The 20144-nt window shown below is 44.2% G+C and overlaps 2 protein-coding genes across 2 annotated transcripts in view; one reads left to right on the forward strand and one right to left on the reverse strand.

Moving 5' to 3' along the window:
• Nucleotides 1-2795, reverse strand: part of Adss2 (adenylosuccinate synthase 2) — a 30324-nt gene extending 27529 nt beyond the window's left edge. Inside the window, exon 1 of the mRNA XM_050142924.1 lies at nt 2474-2795. Coding sequence (XP_049998881.1) covers nt 2474-2656 — 183 coding nt within the window. The 5' untranslated portion in view covers nt 2657-2795. The remainder of the gene's footprint in view (nt 1-2473) is intronic.
• Nucleotides 2796-8209: 5414 nt separating this feature from the next.
• Catspere (catsper channel auxiliary subunit epsilon) overlaps nt 8210-20144 on the forward strand; it is a 90255-nt gene continuing 78320 nt past the window's right edge. Inside the window, exons 1-2 of the mRNA XM_050143124.1 lie at nt 8210-8331; nt 8426-8642. Coding sequence (XP_049999081.1) covers nt 8578-8642 — 65 coding nt within the window. The 5' untranslated portion in view covers nt 8210-8331; nt 8426-8577. The remainder of the gene's footprint in view (nt 8332-8425; nt 8643-20144) is intronic.

A 20144-nucleotide genomic window follows, 5' to 3' on the forward strand; every position in this document is an offset into this window, starting at 1 on the left:
TACTTGATTAGCAGCTGAACAAAATGGTAGATCTCATACAACACTTTCACACAGGTGTCTCATGTACTTTGCTCATATTCGTCAGCCTTGCTGGGCGGTGGTGGTGCACGCCTTTAATGCCAGCACTCGGGAGGCAGAGGCAGGCGGATCTCTGGGAGTTCGAGTCCAGCCTGGTCTACAAGAGCTAGTTCCAGGACAGGCACCAAAGCTACAGAGAAACCCTGTCTCGAAAAAACAAACAAAAACAAAAAAAAAATCACTTATCAACCTCTTTGACCCAATCCCCTTTCTCTTCCCATATAGTTCTATTTTCAATATTTTTTTAGGATTCTTTGGATGAGAATACAAGCCATATTTGTTTTTCTAAATCTGAGTTATTAATATAATGTTCTCCAACCCCACCATTCACCTATAAATGACAATTTTCTTCTTGATGGCTAACACTCCACTTGTCAAATAAACTCAAATTGGTCCAGGCTCAAAATTCCTTTCCTACAATTGGCTGTCTCCATTCTCTATACATTCCACTGTCTTCAGAGTTACAACCTAGAACTAATGTCATTAAGTAGACACTGGGTTACTAGTGCTAGTAAATAAGCTACAGTTATCAAGATGAACCACAAAAGAGAAATGCTAGAGGGTCCCAGTGGCACGGGGCACTTGTAAGGCAGAGGTAGGTGAAGTGGATCTCCGAGTTTTAAGTCACCCTGGTCTACATGCAGGGCTACATGGAGAAACCCTGTCTTGAAAACAAAAAGCAAAATCCAAAAAGAAATGCTTAAGCCTATTTTTTATCTACTTGCAGTTAATGAGAATAGTAAGAATCCTAATGATGGGCTCTTAAATCACACAAGAAAAAAATGTAAGGATCATGTAAGTAGTAAGTTTATAAGTGTGGAAGTTTGACTGATCACTTATTTCTCCACTAGCCTCAGGTAACTCCCCAATCATATCTCTGGGCATTCCAAAGGCATCAGATCAGCCTGATACATGACCTCCCTAAGAACACTTTCTTGGTAACATAATAACACCTTCAGTCTACAAACTGATCCTATAACTTTTTAAAGGGACATTATACTGAGAACCTTTTGGATAAATGCAATGGCTACAACCTTGGAATCTACAATACGGCTGGACCTGTCTGTGATCTATTTCCAAGTAAAAAGCCAAGTAGGCCTCAAACCCACCCTTCTAACCACCAAGAGTTTAGGCACTTTCCTAAGTCTTCAATCCTGCGTACAAGACATGATTTTAAACACGAAATGGTAAAGGCTTTCCTTTGGAGCACTTCCTATGGCAACGTGAGTCAGAATACCACGCCAACCCCTTTCAAAGCACCATTAAATATGCATGCTGCCAGACAAGGTGCAGGAACAGAAACAGGTGAAAAGGAAGACTGGGTGGGAACGCCATAGTTAATGCCACGGTTAGCTCGGCAGAGAAACAGACAGGGTACGTTTCTGCACTCAATAAAAAGGAAGATAGCCCAAGCCACAGCGTCTAGCTTTTTACACACCTGCTTCTGCATAGGATTCAATTTTAGGCAGAAAGCTTTCCCCCAGGTCCCTCGCCTAACCTAGACCAACTGCGCATCAAGACACAAAACAATGCACATTCAGGAAAAAGAGATATTCTTACAACCTAAACAAACATGCCGCCGTCAACTGCAAACACTGCATCTTTTGAACACGGGTATGCTCATCTATTTTGAACTCTGAAGCCGGGAGATAGTTTTCTGAGAGCCTTTACAAAGGCCTCGCCTCTAGGCTGCTTCAAAGCAAAACAAATAGGAGAAAAGAAGAAAAAAAAAAGCTAACATTGAAAACCACGTGTCTCTGGGTAGGAAGCACTCGATTTCCCGAAAGTCAACTTTTTATGTTACCGGAACATTGTAAATATTTCTAAATATCCAATTTGAAATCTGCTATCTACTTGCTCACACTCATAGATTCCTTCTTTAGGGTCCAATGAGTAAAAAAAGATCTCCCATTAATATAATTTAAGGGATACAAAGGGGAAAAAAAAAAAAAAAAAAAAGAGGACCCAAACAGTCCCAAAGCTCTGCTGCGGAATCTGATGTCAACAAAGTGGACCGAAGGAGGAGCGGTTCTGCGTGCCGGGGCCTGCAGGTGGGGCAGTCTCGGTTTCTGGGAATTTGAGGGAAAGGACCCTCCCTCGGCCACCGCGGTGGGTGGGCCTCGCCCGGTCCGCACCGGGTCAGAGCGGGAGTCGGGAGCAGGCCTCGGGCGGCAGCCCCCTCCACTCCGCCCCCAGCGAACCGCCCGTCCGGTCCCCAGACCCCAAAATGCTGCTCAAGCGTCGCACATCCTCCAGGTTCCTCCACAGTCACCCGAAGCGCCACCCGAGACTCCAGGGCAGGGGCTCCCCCCGCAGCTCCCGGGCCAAGGGGCGCAGCTCAAGGTGACACCTCACCGCGCCCGGTCGTCCCCCGCCAGGGCCCGGCTCCTCTCACCTGGCAGCGGCAGACGATGTCGGCATCCTGCGCCAGCAGATCCACCACCTTCCCTTTGCCCTCGTCGCCCCACTGCGCGCCCAGCACCACCGTCACCCGGTTCCCTCCGGGCGGCGCCCTGGGGCGGCCACAGTCGCCGTTGGGCAGGGAGGCGGCGCCCGGGTTGCTCTCTGAGATCGACATGGCTCCGGGCAGGCCAGAGGAGCCTTGAGGAGACGCGGCGGGCGAGCAGAACGTGAAGCCAACTGCTGTGCGGCCGCCAGCCACATGCGGAGGAAGAAGGAGCCAGAGGCCGGCCCCGCCCCCGCCCCGCGGGCCGCCACCCTCCCGCCAGGCCCCGCCCCGCGCACCGCCGCCCGCTCAGGGCGGGACCACTTCGCGCAGGCCGGAGCCGCAGCACCGCCCGCAGGCGCCGCGGCCTCAACTGCCGCCACCCCAGGGCCGAGGCCACACCCCCTCCTCCGGCCTGGCGCGCGACTCAGCCGCGAACCGCGCGAGAGCGGCGAGCGGGGGGCGGGGCTAAGGGAGCTCCGCCCTCCGCCGCCCGCCCACCGGCCCCTCCTGGGGCTTTCAAACTCCAGAGGCGCGGAGGGGCGTGAGGGCCGTGAGGGGCTTGAGGAGTGTGGGACTACAACTCCCAACATGCAGTGCTGCGAGGCGGCCGAGGAGCGGCGCCGTGCTGTCACGGACTGTCGGTCTTGGTCTCTGAAAGCCAATTTTGTTGTCGGTTTAAAGACTTGGTTTAGCTAAGGGACGAAATACCCTTACAAAGCACAAACGGAAATACAAAAAAAAAAAAAATACGCGGAAGCTGGAACGGAGCCGAGTGCGTTTAGAACTGACAAAGGGGCTAACGTGCTAGCTCAAAAGCAGTGAAAGTGGAGGACTTTAGGAAATGAGATAAGTCCTGACTCTTCTCATTTTGCAGTACCTGAGGCACAGAGATGAGTCAATTGCCCACGTCATATCCGTAATGCACCTGGGTTTTTTTAATCTCCACAACCATATTTTATAAAGTAAAATACATCCTTTCTACAGAAGAATTTCTCTCCCTCTGCCCGCCCTACCCCCCTTAACCCGCCCACTTTTTCTCTCTGGAAGTGTTGGAAATCAAATCCAGAACCTTGTAATTTGAGCCGAATACTCTACCACTGAGTTATTCCCCATAGCCTTCACACTTTTATGTAGGACTTAACGTGCTCTAATGAGGCTCGAAATGGTACCTTGAGCATTTTTTTTTTGCTTTTTATACCACTTTATTCCAACCTGAGCACCTCAATATAAAACTAAACACTGGTGAACTGTTTTCTTTATTAATTTTGAGTTACTGTAAAAAGTACAAGTTCTGCTAGCAGATCAACACTTAAATAGATTAAATCATCTGACACATAGTAGATTTCATATAATGAAAATAATTAGTGCAATATACTGATCAAAATTAAATGGACTTTGAAAAACAAGGTTTCAAGATTAGTACTAAGAACATTGTAATACTTATGTTACAAATTGCAGGTACAGTGTTTATTATGGTTCCAGCCATGAAAGAACAGCAAAGCCCCTTCTTTAATAGGGGACAAATAATTAGCTGCTTTAGTAACTGTACATTTTGTATATGCTTAGGTAATTCTTAAATATTACAGAAAATAATAAACATGGGAACTACAATGCAGTCCAGCTGAGGATCATATTTAAAATCAAGTTTGAAAAATAAATAAATAAATAAAATCAAGTTTGAATTGTTAGTGCACTGACTAATGTCCAAAAGGAACCAGAGCTCCCTCCCTGCCCCAGACAGACCTCTATGTAATGGCCAACAGTGATTAAAGAGAAATCAGACACCTGGTTTGTTTCCACTTTGTTGAAGAGCCTTGAGCATTTTCTTTGCAGATTTATATGCTTATATGTTTCTTGTATGTTTAGTGTTTCAGTTGTGGCTGATTCTAGAGTATGCCTACTGTCTATCTTTTTCTTTTTTGGTTTTTCAAGCCAGGGTTTCTCTGTACCTTTGGGGTCTGTCCTGGAACTAGCTCTTGTAGACCAGGCTGACCTTGAACTCACAGAGATTCGCCTGCCTCTGCCTCCCGAGTGCTGGGATTAAAGGCGTGCGGCGCCACCGCCGGTCTACTGTCTATCTAATGTGGGTTTTAAATTAATTTTTAGTGTGTGTGTGTGTGTGTGTGTGTGTGTGTGTGTGTGCGCGCGCGCGCGCGCGCGCGCTCAGGCTCATGAAGGTCAGAAGAGGGCTGGTGGTGAGCCACGTGATAATAGGGGCTGGGAAGAGACTCCAGATCCTCTGCAAGAGCAGCGAGAGCTGCAGGAACGCTCTTAACTGCTGAGCCACTTCTCTAGCCCTGATCTAATTGTTTTCACTGCAACCCAAGTTAACTGTGACATCAAATTCTGATAAAAATTGCTTTGAAAAAAAAAAACCCTAGGCCGGGCGGTGGTGGCAAATAAAAACAGAATAGTATTGTATTCTGTGTACTGCCTCCCAATGTGGGTATACTGTCATGGTTTTTGCTATGTCTCTTATTCACATGCCAACCTGGCCAGCCTCTGCTTAGATCCTGAGCTGGAACCACAGAAAGCAAGCCTACTGTTTCTGCTTATTGTGTTATTACACATTGAGAACCTGCTACATGTAAGACTCCTGGGCACAGGGGACACTGTGAAACAAGACCAGTAGTGGAGACGTGAAAAATGATTTCCCAGTTCTGTTGTCCTGGTTCTGATATCTGCCCCTGGATGGCTCTTTTAACCATGGCCATTTCATTTGAAAAGTTCCTCCATTTGGGTTAAAGCGTGTCGATTTTCTTGAAAGCACAGTAGTAAGCTTTATAGGTCTAAGATCCTTCGATTTCCTGGATTTCTGCCACACACCCCTAGACCCTATTAATGCCTGGTCACACAGGATATTTCTTAATCATCTAACATTCTTGACTAATCACTTTGCAGTCCTAGCAAAAGCCAATTTGAACATTTAAAAAAAAAAAAGGAAACCTTTCTACACTCCCCCTCCACCCCTCCCACACGCACTTCCTTCCCCATAACAACCCCGGCCTCTGGGCAGACCGCAGGCTCTGACCTTACAGGACCTCCCCTGTAGGTTTTCCTCCCAAGCAAGGTGTTATTATACTGTCTGAAGTCAGGGCCTGGTCTGTCTCCCCTTCTCACCCATCTTTCAGCTGACACCCAGGAGTTTCAACTGTAACCAGAGCTACTAGCGCTTTCATTTCTGAGCTCTACGAATGAGACGGTTGATGACAAATGAACTATGCCTAAAGTCCAACCTAGGCCACAGATCGTCCCAAATAGTCAGGATCACAGGGATCCACGGCTCATCTCCACTAACACTCCCTTCTCCACCTGCAAGCCAGCACAACGTGCCTTTGATAAACCAGTCTGCCTCCATCTGAGGTTTCAAAGCCAAAGCTATCTTATAGTAAAGAGAGACTAGGCTCGTTCCTGATCATGATTAAAACTGTTTCTGAAGGACTGAGCTATTGCCCTACCTATAACCTGAAATACAAATGGTTCAGCACCCCCGATTCCAGGAGAGGGAAACCACGCCTTTATTTCAAAAAGTATAATAACTCTCTTACAACCCTAACTTTGTTTCAAAAGGTTATTTTGACTGTCTAGGTCTATGTTGTTGTAACTGCCCGTTTTTGTGTCTGCGCGTTGTTGTGACTGCCCATCGTCGTGACTGCCCGTCATTGTGTCTGCCCAGGGTTGTGTCTGCCAGTTGTTGTGACTGCCCGTTGATGTGTCTGCCCGTTGTTGTGACCACCTTGTTATTCCCTTCTTGCAACAATGCCTTTTTTCGGGAAGTTGTTAGGACTAATTTATTACGCTTATGTTCTGCTCCTGTAACGCCAGTGAGTTTGCCCACCAAATTTCCTGTTTAAAAGCCCCCTACCCCCAAGTTATAAAAATTATCTTCTGTTAATGCCCAAATCCGCAAAGTCCCTGCAAAAGCCAACAAGGAGACTGAGTCCCATATGTAAAAGCAAAGAGCCTTTATTTGAATCAAGTTTGCAAACTTGGTCTCTCTGCATGTCCAATATATTGAAATAACCAGAGAGCCCCGAGCTCAGTTAGAATTGGACTTTTATAGTAGTAAAGATGGATTTGAGGGGTTTCTGAGGTTTTAAGACCTCTAATTGGCTGAAATTTGTCTAGGGGCCTATTGAGTGTGTTCTAGCAGGTGATCCTTGGGATGCCAGGCATTTCCTTTGAATGGTCTGTCCTTGGGTGAAGGCCGGGTAATCTCAGTTTGTGGTTCCTCCTGCAACCAGGCATTGCCTCAATTTAACTCAGGCCTCCATTTAAATTTATCGATGACCAGAGTCTTACTCTGGCTGGTGACAGTGGTTGGAAGTAAAGAACTTCCTTTGGGTCACCTTCTCATACTTACCTTAGCACGGCTGGCCCGCAGGTCTTCCTCACGTCCAGCGCTGACCTCTCAAGCTCTGCCTTACTGGAAGGCAGCCTGTGTACACACACACACACACACACACACACATATATACACAGAGAGACACACACACAAAACTCGCTTTAATTGTTTGCTTTCAATAATTTGGCCATGATGATTTGGGTAGGTAGTCTTTTTCCTCCCAACTCTGAGATTAACACCTTTCAAAACAGTCTCTTCAGAGATAGAATTCACTGGAAAAGAAAAACAGACCAGCTGGGCGGTGGTGGTGGTGGTGGCACACGCCTTTAATCCCAGCACTTGGTGGGGGGGGGAGGCAGGTGGATCTCTGTGAGTTCAAGGCCAGCATGAGCTTCAAAGCTACAGAGAAACCCTGTCTCAAAGAAAGAAAGGAAGAAAGAAAGAACACACCAGCCCGTACTTTCTTTCTTTCTTTTTTTTTTTTTTTTTCGAGACAGGGTTTCTCTGTAGCTTTGGAGTCTGTCCTGGAACTCCCTTTGTAGACCAGGCTGGCCTCGAACTCACAGAGATCAGCCTGCCTCTGCCTCCTGGGTGCTGGGATTAAAGGCGTGTGCCACCACCGCCAGGCCCATACTTTCTTTAACACTAAACTTTAGTTGTGGACTAAATGGCTCCAATGCCAATCACATGCAGCTATTGGACGTCTTCCTCTCTTAACCGCCACACTTGACTCTGTGGCTTTCTGTTTCATCAATAAACCCACTTACTCTGCTATACTCCTCCCAAAATTCTTTCAGGGACTGCTTCAAGGACAGAGGTGTACCTTGGCTAGCAACCCTGGGTTGTGTTTCCTGCTTACAGTGGTGATAGAAAAGAATGATGATGCAGTTGCTGCCTTCAACTAGTAAACAGATTTTAATGGGCATGAGAACTGAGCTTCTCTCAAGTGTATCACAAGATTACAAACTCTTTGAAAGCAAGAATGCTGTTGTATGTATTCGGTTTTTAATTGCAGGAACACACATGACATTCATTTCTGTCCACTTTTCCTCTTGAAAATAAGAAAAAATGACTTTGTTCTGCTTTTTAAATTAGATATAATATTTTATTCATGATTTGAGAGTCTCATACATACTATGCTCGTTAGCTTTGGTCAGCATGACACAAACTAGAGTCGCCGGCGAAGGGGAACTTGAACTGAGGAATCGCCTCCATCAGGCGTCAGGCGGACCTGTGAGCAATTCTGTGGCACATTTCCTTGACTAATGATTAACGGCAGAGGACACAGCTCATTGTGGGTGGTGCCACCCCGAGCAGGTAGTCCTGAGCAAGCCGTGTCGAGCAAAGCAGCAACCCTCTCTGCTTTCTGCTTCAGTTCTGAGTTCAAGGTTATCCTCAGTTACCAAGAGCTTGAGGCCAACCTGTGCTACAGGAGACTATATACGGGGGTGCGGAGGAGGTGAACCATCTATAGTTTCTCTTTTATCGGGCCAACTCGGATTTTTCAAGGTGCAGTTTTTTGAACTGAAAATTGGTCTTATGTGTTCACCCAGTGGCTGACTTTCCGGAGACCCTGCGAGTCTTCCCCCTGCGCACGCGCACTCTCTCTCCCCCGCCTTGCGCGTGCACAAGCCAACTGGGACGTCGGAGCGTGCTAACCCGGCTGGCGCAGCCGAGGCGGTTGCTAAGAGGTGGAGTTGGCGCCATGGCGGCCGGGGCAGTGGCGGTGCTGCTGTGGTGGTTGAGCTGCTGCGGCTTGGCAGTATGGAGGTAGAAAGATGCATCCCGGGCCACCAGCGTTGGGCATCCCAGCGGGGTGTCCAGCTCCCCAGCAGATGACCTGAGCTCCTCCTGGGAGTCTCTTATGAGGTGTCGTCCTCTGCAACGCTGGGTTTTGCAGAAGGGCGGTGGTACCCTCATGTTTTGCCTTAGATCATTAGGAAAATGTTATATATATATAGATAGATAGATAGATAGATGATAGATAGATAGATAGATAGATAGATAGATAGATAGATAGATAGATAGATAGATAATAGAGATACATACATACATACATACACATGTGAGGCCATTTACATGAAAGTATATGATGTGTTTTGAGTATATCCTCCCCATACCTTTATTTTTTCCTCTTGGAGATTGATGCCCAGCCCCAACCCCGCCCATGAATTATTAAATTCTCCCTGTAGTTGTACCCTTGTTACTCCCCAAAGGAGAGCCAGAGATGACTAGGGAGGAAAAAGGAGGGGCATTTCACTTCTGACTTATTTTAAGAAATTGAAGCAGTGGTTTGGGAGAAACTCTTTACCAAAATAGAAGTGCTGTATAAAGGTAAAGTGATTAATTCCCAAGTACTGATTTAGAGACCGAAGATGTTATGAAGTTCTGAGATATCTCTAATGCAGGTTTGGTTGTTTTTGTTGTTGTCTGGTATTCAGTAATCACAAGCAAGAAAGGGATATCAAAATATTTTAGGTTTTAATGGGAGTTAAGATGTACTTTGAACTAGAAAAAAAATCACATTCTTGGATTATGCTATATAACAATAAGTATTATCTCCCCAAATTAACATTTAACACGACCAACAAGAAGTCAAACAGCTGTAAACTTTATTTTCTTTTTTTGTAAAGTTTTCTTTACAATGAGGAAGGGGTTCTCTTACACGTCATGTGACTGGTGAAGGTACGGAGGAGCGGCCATAGGCTAGCATGATGGTGCACAGTGAGCCCCAGCGCTCAGAGGGCCAAGAATTCAAAGCAAACGTAAGCTAAATAACTCTGTAAAAATATTTTTTTAATTAAAAATCGAATACAGGGGCTAGAAAGGTGGTTCCGTGGGAAGGAGCACCGGCTGCTCTTCCGAGTACCCTGCTACGGTTTCCAGCCCACTGACTTCTTACAACTGGAGTTACAACTCCAGTGCTAGAGCATTTGGCGCCCTCTTCTGTCCTCCGCGGGCATTGCATGTATATGGTGTACAGACAAAAGCAGGCAAAACAGAATACATATTTAAATATAAACTATCTTATATTTTAAAAATTAAATATAAGAAAGAGTAGTCATTGGAACAGATCCGTGAGAAGGAGCAACAGTATTGTGTTCTGAATTTTTTAAGCCTTCTTTTCACAGTGAAGATAACGTTTTGTGGGTTGAACGCAGTCTTAAATTTAGAGCGCTCAGCACACGCTAACAGTAAGTCACCGATGAGAGTTTGAGAGTGTTAAAGATGGCCTGTGACCTCGGGAAATTTATGAGCTCTATTGAATTTTTGTTTGTTTGTTTTGTCTTGGACACCGGACAAGTCACCAATGATATTTAAAGCACTAGATAACAAATATATTGGATGTTTCCTAGCAATAAAATCTATGCTGTATCTACTGAGACCTGTGCCTTACTAGAGGACAGCACTCTGGGTGTGGTTCCATGATGATAAAAATGTATTTACTGGAAGGTACGCTTTGACTTCCAGGCTACAGTAAGTCATCCCTGGTCACTATATTCACGATTAAAGGAATGCAAAGTCCAGTTCCATGTTAGTGGGAAAAAAATGTTACAGAATACCTGAACTGTATCTTTTAAAAATATTCCGTGTGTGTGTGTGTGTGTGTGTGTGTGTGTGCGCGCGCACGCGCGCGTGCAGGAGCTGAAGCAGAGTGATTTGGGGAAGAGTGTTGGATAAAGTAGGAATGCCACATAAATGTAAGGAAATATAATTCCTATATGAAATACTGGTTTGGAGAATGACAAGCCCGTGCTGCTATGCTAAGGCATTGTCCACCTTTGTTTAATTTGCTTAGTTAACTATTGATTTAGAGACGACGTCTCACTGTATAGCCCTGGATGGGGTGGAAATCGCTCTGTAGACCAGACTGACCTCAAACTCACAGAGCTCCATCTGCCTCTGTCTCCAAAGACCTCGGATTAAAAGCAAGTGCCACCTGCCCAGCCACTGTCTACTTCTTTTTTCTTTTCTGTTTTTGGTTTTTCAAGACAGGGTTTCCCTGTGTAGCCCTGGCTATCCTGGACCTCGCTCTGTAGACCAGGCTGGCCTGGAATTCACGGGGTGTCTACTTTTATTTTGAGACAGGTTTTTCTCACAGACCTGAAATTACTCACCAAGTGGTTAGGTGAGTTATCTAGCGGCAGCTGACGTATACCCTCTAATGTGCTTAGTGTGGAGGCCCAAAGAGGCCAGAGGTCAGGGAGTTTGGGACTTGTTTTTAGTTCATTCAAGATTATTGTGTTTCTAGCTCAAACAAAGGTCCCACTTAGCTGTGAATCAGAGTTCTGCTCTCTCAAGACTTTCGTCCTCAACAGTTGTGACTAGTTGCCAGACCTTGTGGTCCTAAAATAGGGAAGCAGTTGGTTCCTACCTAAAACAAAAGTCTAAGGATCCAACCAAAGTTCCAGTTCGCCTTTATGGAAATAACTTGGAATTCCACCCAGGGAGCGGTTTGCGTACAGAGTGTTAGGTCTAGGGCCAGAGTCAAGGGCGTGAGTGGTGACCGTACCACGTGACTTTCACTTTGTATATTAATGCAGTCCTTTCGTTCCACTCCTACCGTTTGAAGTCAGGGTATATTAAGCTGTTGGAAATTAAACATGGGTGAATTTTCAGTACTCACTGAAATTCCCTCCTGATACTGTCCTATGTGTTTCTGCATTTTATTGTTTTTGTTCGTGTCTTTGTATTCTTTACAATATTTCTAAATTCCCATGCCTCCACTCTGGAAGAAAGGTACTTTTGTCGAGGCTGGCCCCCCGACAGGTTAGAAGCATGTGTGTGCCAGCACGCCCGGGTTTTGATTATGTACATTCCCCTTCTTGTAAGGCGAGCGCTTCACTAGCTGAGCTAGTACCCAGTCCTTTCTTTCCTTCTTTTCGGCTTTATTTCTTTTTTGTTTGCTTCCTTTCTTTCTTTTTTCTTTGGAGACAGGATTTCTCTGTAGCTTTGGAGTCCTGGAACTCTCTGTAGACTAGGCTGGCATTGAACTCACCGATATCCACCTGCCTCTGCCTCCCGAGTGCTGGGATTAAAGGAATGCACCACATTTTGGTCTAAGGGTATAACTTGATGCTAGACATGCATGAGGCCCTAGGTTCAAAAGGCACTGGAGAAAAAAAAAGTAATAGATTTTCTGAAATCTAAGAAAATGAATTTTAAACTGTTTTATTGTTAGCTATTTTTACAGGTGTCTTACATAGACAAAACTTTTCCCTGCCCCAAGTTCTTTCTTCCACTAATATGTTCATTATTTTTTTACAATGTTTGTTAAATAATATTCATGGGAGGCTCTTGTTTTATTTATTTATTAATTTATTTTATTTTTATTTTTTATTTTTATTTTTTTGAGACAGGGGTTCTCTGTAGCTTTGGAGCCTGTCCACTGGAACTAGCTCTTGTAGACCAGACTGGCCTCGAACTCACAAAGATCGCCTGCCTCTGCCTCCCTCTGCTGGGATTAAAAGTGTGCGCCACCACCCCCCATGAGGCTCTTGTTTTAGAGTGAGTCCCTGAACTGGGCCAAAGGGAATGAACTGAAATGAAATATTCATGATAATGTCCCTACCCCACCAAACCAAACCCAAACAGTCACTGAGCTCAGAAAGAGGGAGAGAGAAAGAGCCAAAAAGTCAGCTTCAGTCAAAACCACAAGGGCCTCCCTCTGCTTGTTCTTAGAAAAAATAACTGGAGCTGACATGTCTGTTTTTTTTCCATCAATTTCTGTCCCCATCTTAGAGGTCCTGAACGACCAGTCCACAGGTTATCCTTGGTTCCTCCCCAGCTGCACTTCTATAATCCCAACCCACTCTACTGGGTGTATCAGAACATTTCTGCTATTTTATGAAAGAGAACATTGCCAATTCTGAGACTGCATGTACACACCTGGCTGAGGTGTTCCGGTTGCTATAATTTTGTCCTTTGATGAGTTCTTAATTCCAGTGGAGATAGGTATTTTCCTAAGTGATACTAGCAATTCAGTGTCTTTTCCCATGGGATCTAGATTCATTTTTAAAACATTTTTAAAAACATTTATTTATTTATTATGTAAACAATATTCTGTCTGTGTGTATGCCTGCAGGACAGAAGAGGGCACCAGACCTCATTACAGATGGTTGTGAGCCACCCTGTGGTTGCTGGGAATTGAACTCAGGACCTTTGGAAGAGCAGGCAATGCTCTTAACCTCTGAGCCATCTCTCCAGCCCCCTTAAAAACATTTTTGAGATTTTTTTATGTATATGGGTGTTTTGCTTGTATGTATGTTTGTACACCATATGTGTGCAGTGCCCAAGGAGGCCAAAAGGGGTCACTGGATACCCTTGGGACTTGAGTTAAGACACTCTGAGCACCCACGTGCTGAGAATTGAATCCAGGTCCTCTAGAAGAGCAGTCAGTGCTCTTGACCCTTGAGCCATCTCTCCAGTCCCTAGATATATTTTTAAACCAGTACCACATATTAAAAAGTCCCTATTTTCTTAATTTATTGGACATGTAGTCTTCATACAAATCTTCAGTGTGGACTTGGGTCTGTTTCTGGGCTTAACGTCTTGCTCTGTTCCATTGGTGAGTATGCCTATTGCCACACCTACATTCTAGTGCTATAATGTCATGAACTTGGATCTCTCAGGAAGGTCCTCCTGAGAAGTCTTAGTCATTCTATGGCCAGAACTCTTTAGACACCCTGGGACCTGGACACAGTCACATAAATTTGAAAACAGGTTATCAACTATTACATAAAAAATTCTTTTAGGATTTTTTTTTAATGGGAATTGCAATGATTCAAAACGGCATCTTTAGGAATATTACATTTTCCTATTAAATCAGCATCCTGTATCCATTTATATATTCTGCAGAAATGGGTTTAGTGCTTTCTCTGCTCCGCTGTGTACTCATTCTTCTTTTCGCTGCTGGTTCAGAAAGCCCAACAAAAGCAGCTTCAGGGAGTAAGAGTTTCTTTCCTCCCGGTGTAGAAGCAGTTAGGTCTCTGTAAGTCTGAGGCCAGCCTGGTCTACAGAGCAAGTTCCAGGATAGACTTCAAAACTACACAGAGATCCTATCTCGAAAGGCAAAAACAAAAAACAAAACCCCTTCAGTATGTGGCCCTGGTTCACCCCTTAAAGGGGGGGGGGAGGTTCTGATGTTCAGTCCACCGTGAGGAAGCACAAAGGCACAACAGCTGGTCACATTGTGTTCCCTGACAGAAAGCAAAGGGAGGTGAGCGCTGGTGGTCCTCACTTCCCTTTTTTATTATTTAGTAAGGATGCCCCTATACCCACTCCATAAAACTGTTCCACCCATAGTTAGTGTGGGGCTTACTACCTGAATGAACCTGATCTAGAAACTCCCTCACATCATACCCAGAAGTCTGTCCCTAGGTGACTCTAGCTTCTGTCAAGATGACAATATTAAAACATAAGAATCCCCCCCCCCCTTTAAGGGGTGAACCAGGGCCACATACTGAAGGAGGATTAGTTTTCTGTTTTTGCCTTTTGAGACAGGATTTCTCTGTGTAGTTTTGAAGTCTGTCCTGGAACTTGCTCTGAAGACCAGGTTGGCCTCAGACTTACAGAGACCTAACTGCCTCTATTTCCTGAGTGCTGGGGTTAAAGGCGTGTGCCACCACCACCCAACTAAGACACTTTTTAATTATGAGTTCATAAAGAAGCTAGTCATTTTCCCTCTTTAATATTTGTGGTGTGTTTCATCCATAGATTTTTCCTAATTATATTAACAGTTACTTGGTATAAATCCAGTTTGTCATGGTTTACGTTCCTGCCTTCTTAAATTCAGTCAGTAAATATTTCCTTTAGGATATTTGTATCTACCTATTTGAGCTTTGGGGTTTGTTCTGTTTGAGTTGGTCTTTAAAAAGATTCATGTATTATTATTATTATATATGTGTTATATGTGTGTGGGGACATGTGTGCATATGAGTGCAGTGCCCACAAAGATACCCTAGAGCTGAAATTGCTGAAATTACAGGCAGTTTTTAGTTGCCCACTATAGATACTGGGAAATGAACTCCAGTTTTTCTGCAAGAGCAATATATATCTACATATATATATATAGCTTTGTTTATTTTTTATTTTTTTCCATGATATTCAGTGAGCTCTACATTTTTCTCTGCTCCCCTCCCTGCCTTTCTCCTTTCCCCTTCAATCCTCCCCCAAGTTCCCCATGCTCCCAATTAATCAGGAGATTTTGTCTTTTTATACTTTCTACTTCCCATGTAGATTAGATCTATGTAAGTCTCTCTCATTGTCCTCATTGCTGTCTAAGTTCTCTGGGATTGTGGTTTGTAGACTGGCTTTCTTTGCTTTATGTTTAAAAACCACCTATGAGTGACTACATGTGATAATTGTCTTTCTGTGTCTAGGTTACCTCACTCAAAATAATGTTTTTTAGTTCCACCATTTTCCTGCAAAATTCAAGCTGTCGTTATTTTTTCTGCTGAATAGTACTCCATTGTGTAAATGTACACTTTTTTTTTTTATCAATTTTTCGATTGAGGGGCATTTAGGTTGTTTCCAGGTTCTGGCTTTGACAAACAATGCTGCTATGAACATAGTTGAGCACATGTCCTTGTGGCACGATTGAGCATCTTTTGGATATATACCTAAAAGTGGTATTATTGGGTCTTGAGGAAGGTTGTTTTCTAATTTTCTGAGAAATCACCACACTGATATCCAAAGGGGTTGAACCACTTGCATTTCCACCAGCAATGCAGAAGTGTTCTCTTTTCCCCACAACCTCTCCAGCATAAATTGTCATCAGTGTTTTTGATGTTGGCCATTCTTACAGGTGGAATCTCAGAGTTGTTTTGATTTGCATTTCTCCGATNAGCACCACTTGTTAAATATGCTTTCTTTTTTCCATTTGATATTTTTTGCTTCTTTTTTTTTAAAGATTTATTTATTTATTATGTATACAGTGTTCTGCCTGCAGGCCAGAAGAGAGCACCAGATCTCGTTAGGGAGGCTGTGAGCCACCATGTGGTTGCTGGGATTGAACTCAGGACCTCTGGAAGAACATCCAGTGCTCTTAACCTCTGAGCCATCTCTCCAGCCCCCTATTTTTTGCTTCTTTATCAAATATCAGGTGTTCGAAGATGTGTGGATTGATATCCGGGTCTTCTATTCTGTTCCATTGGTCCTCTTGTCTATTCTTATGCCAATACCAGGCTGTTTTCAGTACTGTAGTTCTGTAGTAGAATTTGAAGTCAGGGATTGTGATGCCTCCAGAAGTTCTTTTATTGCCCAGGATTGTTTTGACTATTCTGGTTTTTTTGCTTTTCCATATGAAGTTGAGTACCATTCTTTCGAGGTCTTTGAAGAATTTTGCTGGGATTTTGATGGGCATTGCATCAAAGCAATATATATATATTTAACTGCTGAGCCGTCTCTCCAGCCCCGCCTCTTTTTTTCCCTTTTCTTTCGAGACAGGGTTTCTCTGTAGCTTTAGAGGTTGTCTTGGAACTAGCTCTTGTAGACCAGGCTGGCCTCGAACTCAGAACTCACAGAGATTCACGTACCTCTGCCTCCCGAGTGCTGGGATTAAAGGCGTGTACCACCACTGCCCGGCTTGATCTGGAACTTTCTATGTGGACCATGATATAGCTTCAAACTCAGAAATATGCCTATGACTGCCTTTCATGTGCTGGAATGAAAGGCAAACACCAACATGTAGGCAGAAGTTTCCTGTCTCAGTGTTGAAATTGGAGCGGCGGGGCTGCGTCCGCGGCACCCGGCCGCCCGCCCGCATGGCTAGCTTATGCCCGAAATAATTACAAGGAAACTGTATTCTTTCAAACACTGCCTGGCCCAGCTAGTTTCAGCTTCTTATTGGCTAGCTCTTACATATTGTTCTAACCCATTTCTAATATTCTGTGTAGCCCACAAGCTGGCTTACCAGGGAGGATCTTAACCTGCATCTGTCTGGAGCGGGAGAATCATGGCGACTCACTCACTCAGCTTCTTTTTCCCAGCATTCTCCCCTGTCTACTCCGCCTACCTAATTTTCTGTCCTATGAGGGCCGAGGCAGTTTCTTTATTATTAACCAATGAAATCAACAGATAAGATACAAGACCCACCTCCATCATCTCAGAGCTGCTCAGTCCCAAATACCCAGCAGCTGATTCCCAAATTACCATACAGAGGCTTAATATTACTTATAAATGCTTGACCAATAGCTCAGGCTTATTATTAACTTAACACTCTGTCATGTAGCAGTACCTTTTCTCAATACAGTCTGCCCATCTTATTCTGTCTGCATCTGGCTGGTGTCTTTTGTCTCTGCCCTTCTCCTGCCCATCATCCTTAGTTTGGTCACCCTGCCTTTACTTCCTGCCTGGCTACTTGCCAATCATCATTTTATTAAACCAATTCAAGTGACAAATCTTCACAGTGTACAAGAGGATTGTTCCACAGTACCCACATGCTCAGTGTACTTTGGTTTTGTTATTAGCACAACACCAGATTTATGAAAACAAGTCACAGAATGTACCTCTTTTCCAGTTCTTTGAAAGTGTTTACCTAAGATTGGGACAATTTGTTCCTTGAAAGTTTTAATAGCACTCATATGGAAAGCCTCTGAGCCCAGTGTTTTAGGTGAGGTCTTGAACAACTACTTTATATCTTCTGGTAGCTATACAAATATTTAGAGTTTTTGTTAGTAAGACGTAATTTTGAAAGCTTTTTATAATTGAGACCTTACATATGTGTATATGTGTATGCATGCATGCATGTATAGTTTATACTTGAAACAGGGTCTCACTCTATAACCCATGCTGGCCTCAAACTTATGGTGTAGTTTAGGCTGGCATGATGATCTCCCTGCCTAACCCCTGCAAGAGCTGAGGTTATAGACAGGAGCCACCAGTCGGTTCTTTGCTTCCACCTTGTATGGTTGCTGTTTGAGACCAGATGCCTCTTGTATTTTGTGTAGTAGGGCTTTCCAGCTGATTCTGTCCCTGCCTCCAGTCTTACATAAGAGCATGGAATTACAGACTAGAGTCATTGTATCCAGGTTTTTATATGGATCCCAGAAAACAAAGTTGGATTGTCAGGGTTGTACAGAAAGTGTTTTTATCTGATGACCCACTGTGGTGGTTTGGAAGAAAATGGCTCTCATAGGCTCATAGGAGGTGGCACTATTAGGATGTGTGACCTTGTTGGAGTAGGTGTGCCCTTGTTGGAGGAAATGTGTCACTGGGAGCCTTGAGGTTTCAGAAGCTCAAGCCAGGCCTAGTGACTCACTGTCTCTTCCTGTTGCCCAAGGATCCAGATGTAGAACTCTCAGCTACTCTCCAGCACCATGTCTACCCGCATGCCACCATACTTTCCACCATGATGGACAGAACCTCTGAAACTGTAAGCCAGCATCACTTAAATGTTTTCCTTTATAAGAGTTGTGATCATGGTGTCTCTTCAGTAGAACCCTAATGTGGACGGCCATCTCACTGACCCAGTGATTGTCTTTTTAATAACTATGTTATCTCTAATTATGACAGCTTTTGGTTAAAATCTGAGCAGTCAGGGGCTGGAGAGATGGGTCAGAGGTTAAGAACACTGACTGCTGAGGTACTGAGTTCAATTCCCAGCAACCACATGGTGGCTCACAAACATCTGTAATGAGATCTTGTGCCCTCTTCTGGTGTGCAGGCACATATGCAAGCCAAACACTGTATACATAATAAATAAATAAAATCTTCATCAGTCTTATCATAAGTGTTCTTGCCCTATTCATCATTGTTCTGCTGTTTTGTATTATATACATTTTTGTTTGCATTTTAAAAAACCCTTCTATAGTGATGGACTTATTCTGATATTCATTCTCTCTCCAGCTCACCCACAGTCTTCTCATTTTCTGTTTTTGAAACAGGGTCTCACTGTATAGCACAGGGTGTTCTTCCTGCCTCTGTCTCCTGAGTGCTGGGAATCGAGGCATATGCCATCACCTTCAGTTCTAAGAACTCCAAAAGTAACTAATAGTTTTGGACCTGTGTCTCTCCTCACAGGATTCTGTAAAATATCAATTTCCCTTACATTATTGTCCTGTTACGGCTCACAACAAGCGACATGAAGTCCTTTCATCCTTCATTTCTAGGTGGCTTTAACTTGCATTATTCTCCATAACCCTTGAGTTATTGATCAGTGTTTGGTTGGAGAGGCTTTTGTCTATGTCAGTGTGCCAGCCCTGGCAGTTCATTTTAAAATTCTAAATACAGAAGGATTTTGCTGCCTTCTCTTGTTATAATTTGTTTTGTTTTGTTTAGAGACAGGGTGTCTACATAGCCCTAGCTATCTTAGAATTCACTGTGCCGACCAGTCTGGCCTTGAACTTACAGAGACCTGGCTGCCTCTGCCCTTGTTGGAACTAATGGTGCGCATCACACCCCTGGCTTTGTAATAGCTTCTTACTGCGGCCGTATAACCACAGAGTGTGATGTCTTGTTCTTGGAAATCTGTCGGCACTTGCCTTGGGGCCAACTAAGTGATGCATTTTTATAAATATTCTGTGTGTGTCCTTGCTGGTTTTGTGTGTCGGCTCGACACAGTTAGTGTCACCAGAGAGGAAGAAGCCTCGGGTGAGGAAAGATCTCCAGGAGAGCCAGCTGTCAGGCATTTTCTCAATTTGTCATCAGTTGGGTAGGGCCCTGTCCATTGTGGGTGGTGCCATCCCTGGGCTGGTGGTCCTGGGTTCTATAACAAAGCAGGCTGAACAAGCCATACAAAGCAAGGCAGTAAGCAGCACCCTTCCATGGCCTCTGCATTGGCTCCTGCCTTCGGGTTCCAGTTCTGCTTGAGCTCCTATTCTGACTTCCTCTATTGATTGATGCATTATGATGTGGACGTATAAGCCAAATAAACCCTTTCTTCTCCACCTTACTTTTTTGTCATGGTGTTTCATTGCAGCAGGAGAAACCCTATGTAGGTCACCGTGTGCCAGCAGAATAGGTTCCCTCTAGTTGTCCACCAGGTATATGGGGTTGACTCTGTAATGAATGGAATAGAATGATTTTAGCCCCTCAAGTGCTTTCTCAAAGTCACTATTTTGTCAATTTATACATATATAGGTTCAGAGCTCAAGAGAAAATGGCTTGCCTAAACGGCATAATTTATAAGTTGTAGAAAAAGGTAAAACCCCACAAAGCTAGGAAGGGGGTTATCTATTGAGAGAAGAAAAGGTTAAAGATTAGAGTCTGAAGCACGATTAATAAAAACTCAGAGAAAGAAACTGGGGTTCAACCTGAAGGTCAGAAAAGCAA

Source organism: Alexandromys fortis, unplaced genomic scaffold, assembly GCF_014885135.2.
Source record: "Alexandromys fortis isolate MF-2015 unplaced genomic scaffold, M_Fortis_MF-2015_v1.1 scaffold_51, whole genome shotgun sequence".
Taxonomy (NCBI): Eukaryota; Metazoa; Chordata; class Mammalia; order Rodentia; family Cricetidae; genus Alexandromys; species Alexandromys fortis.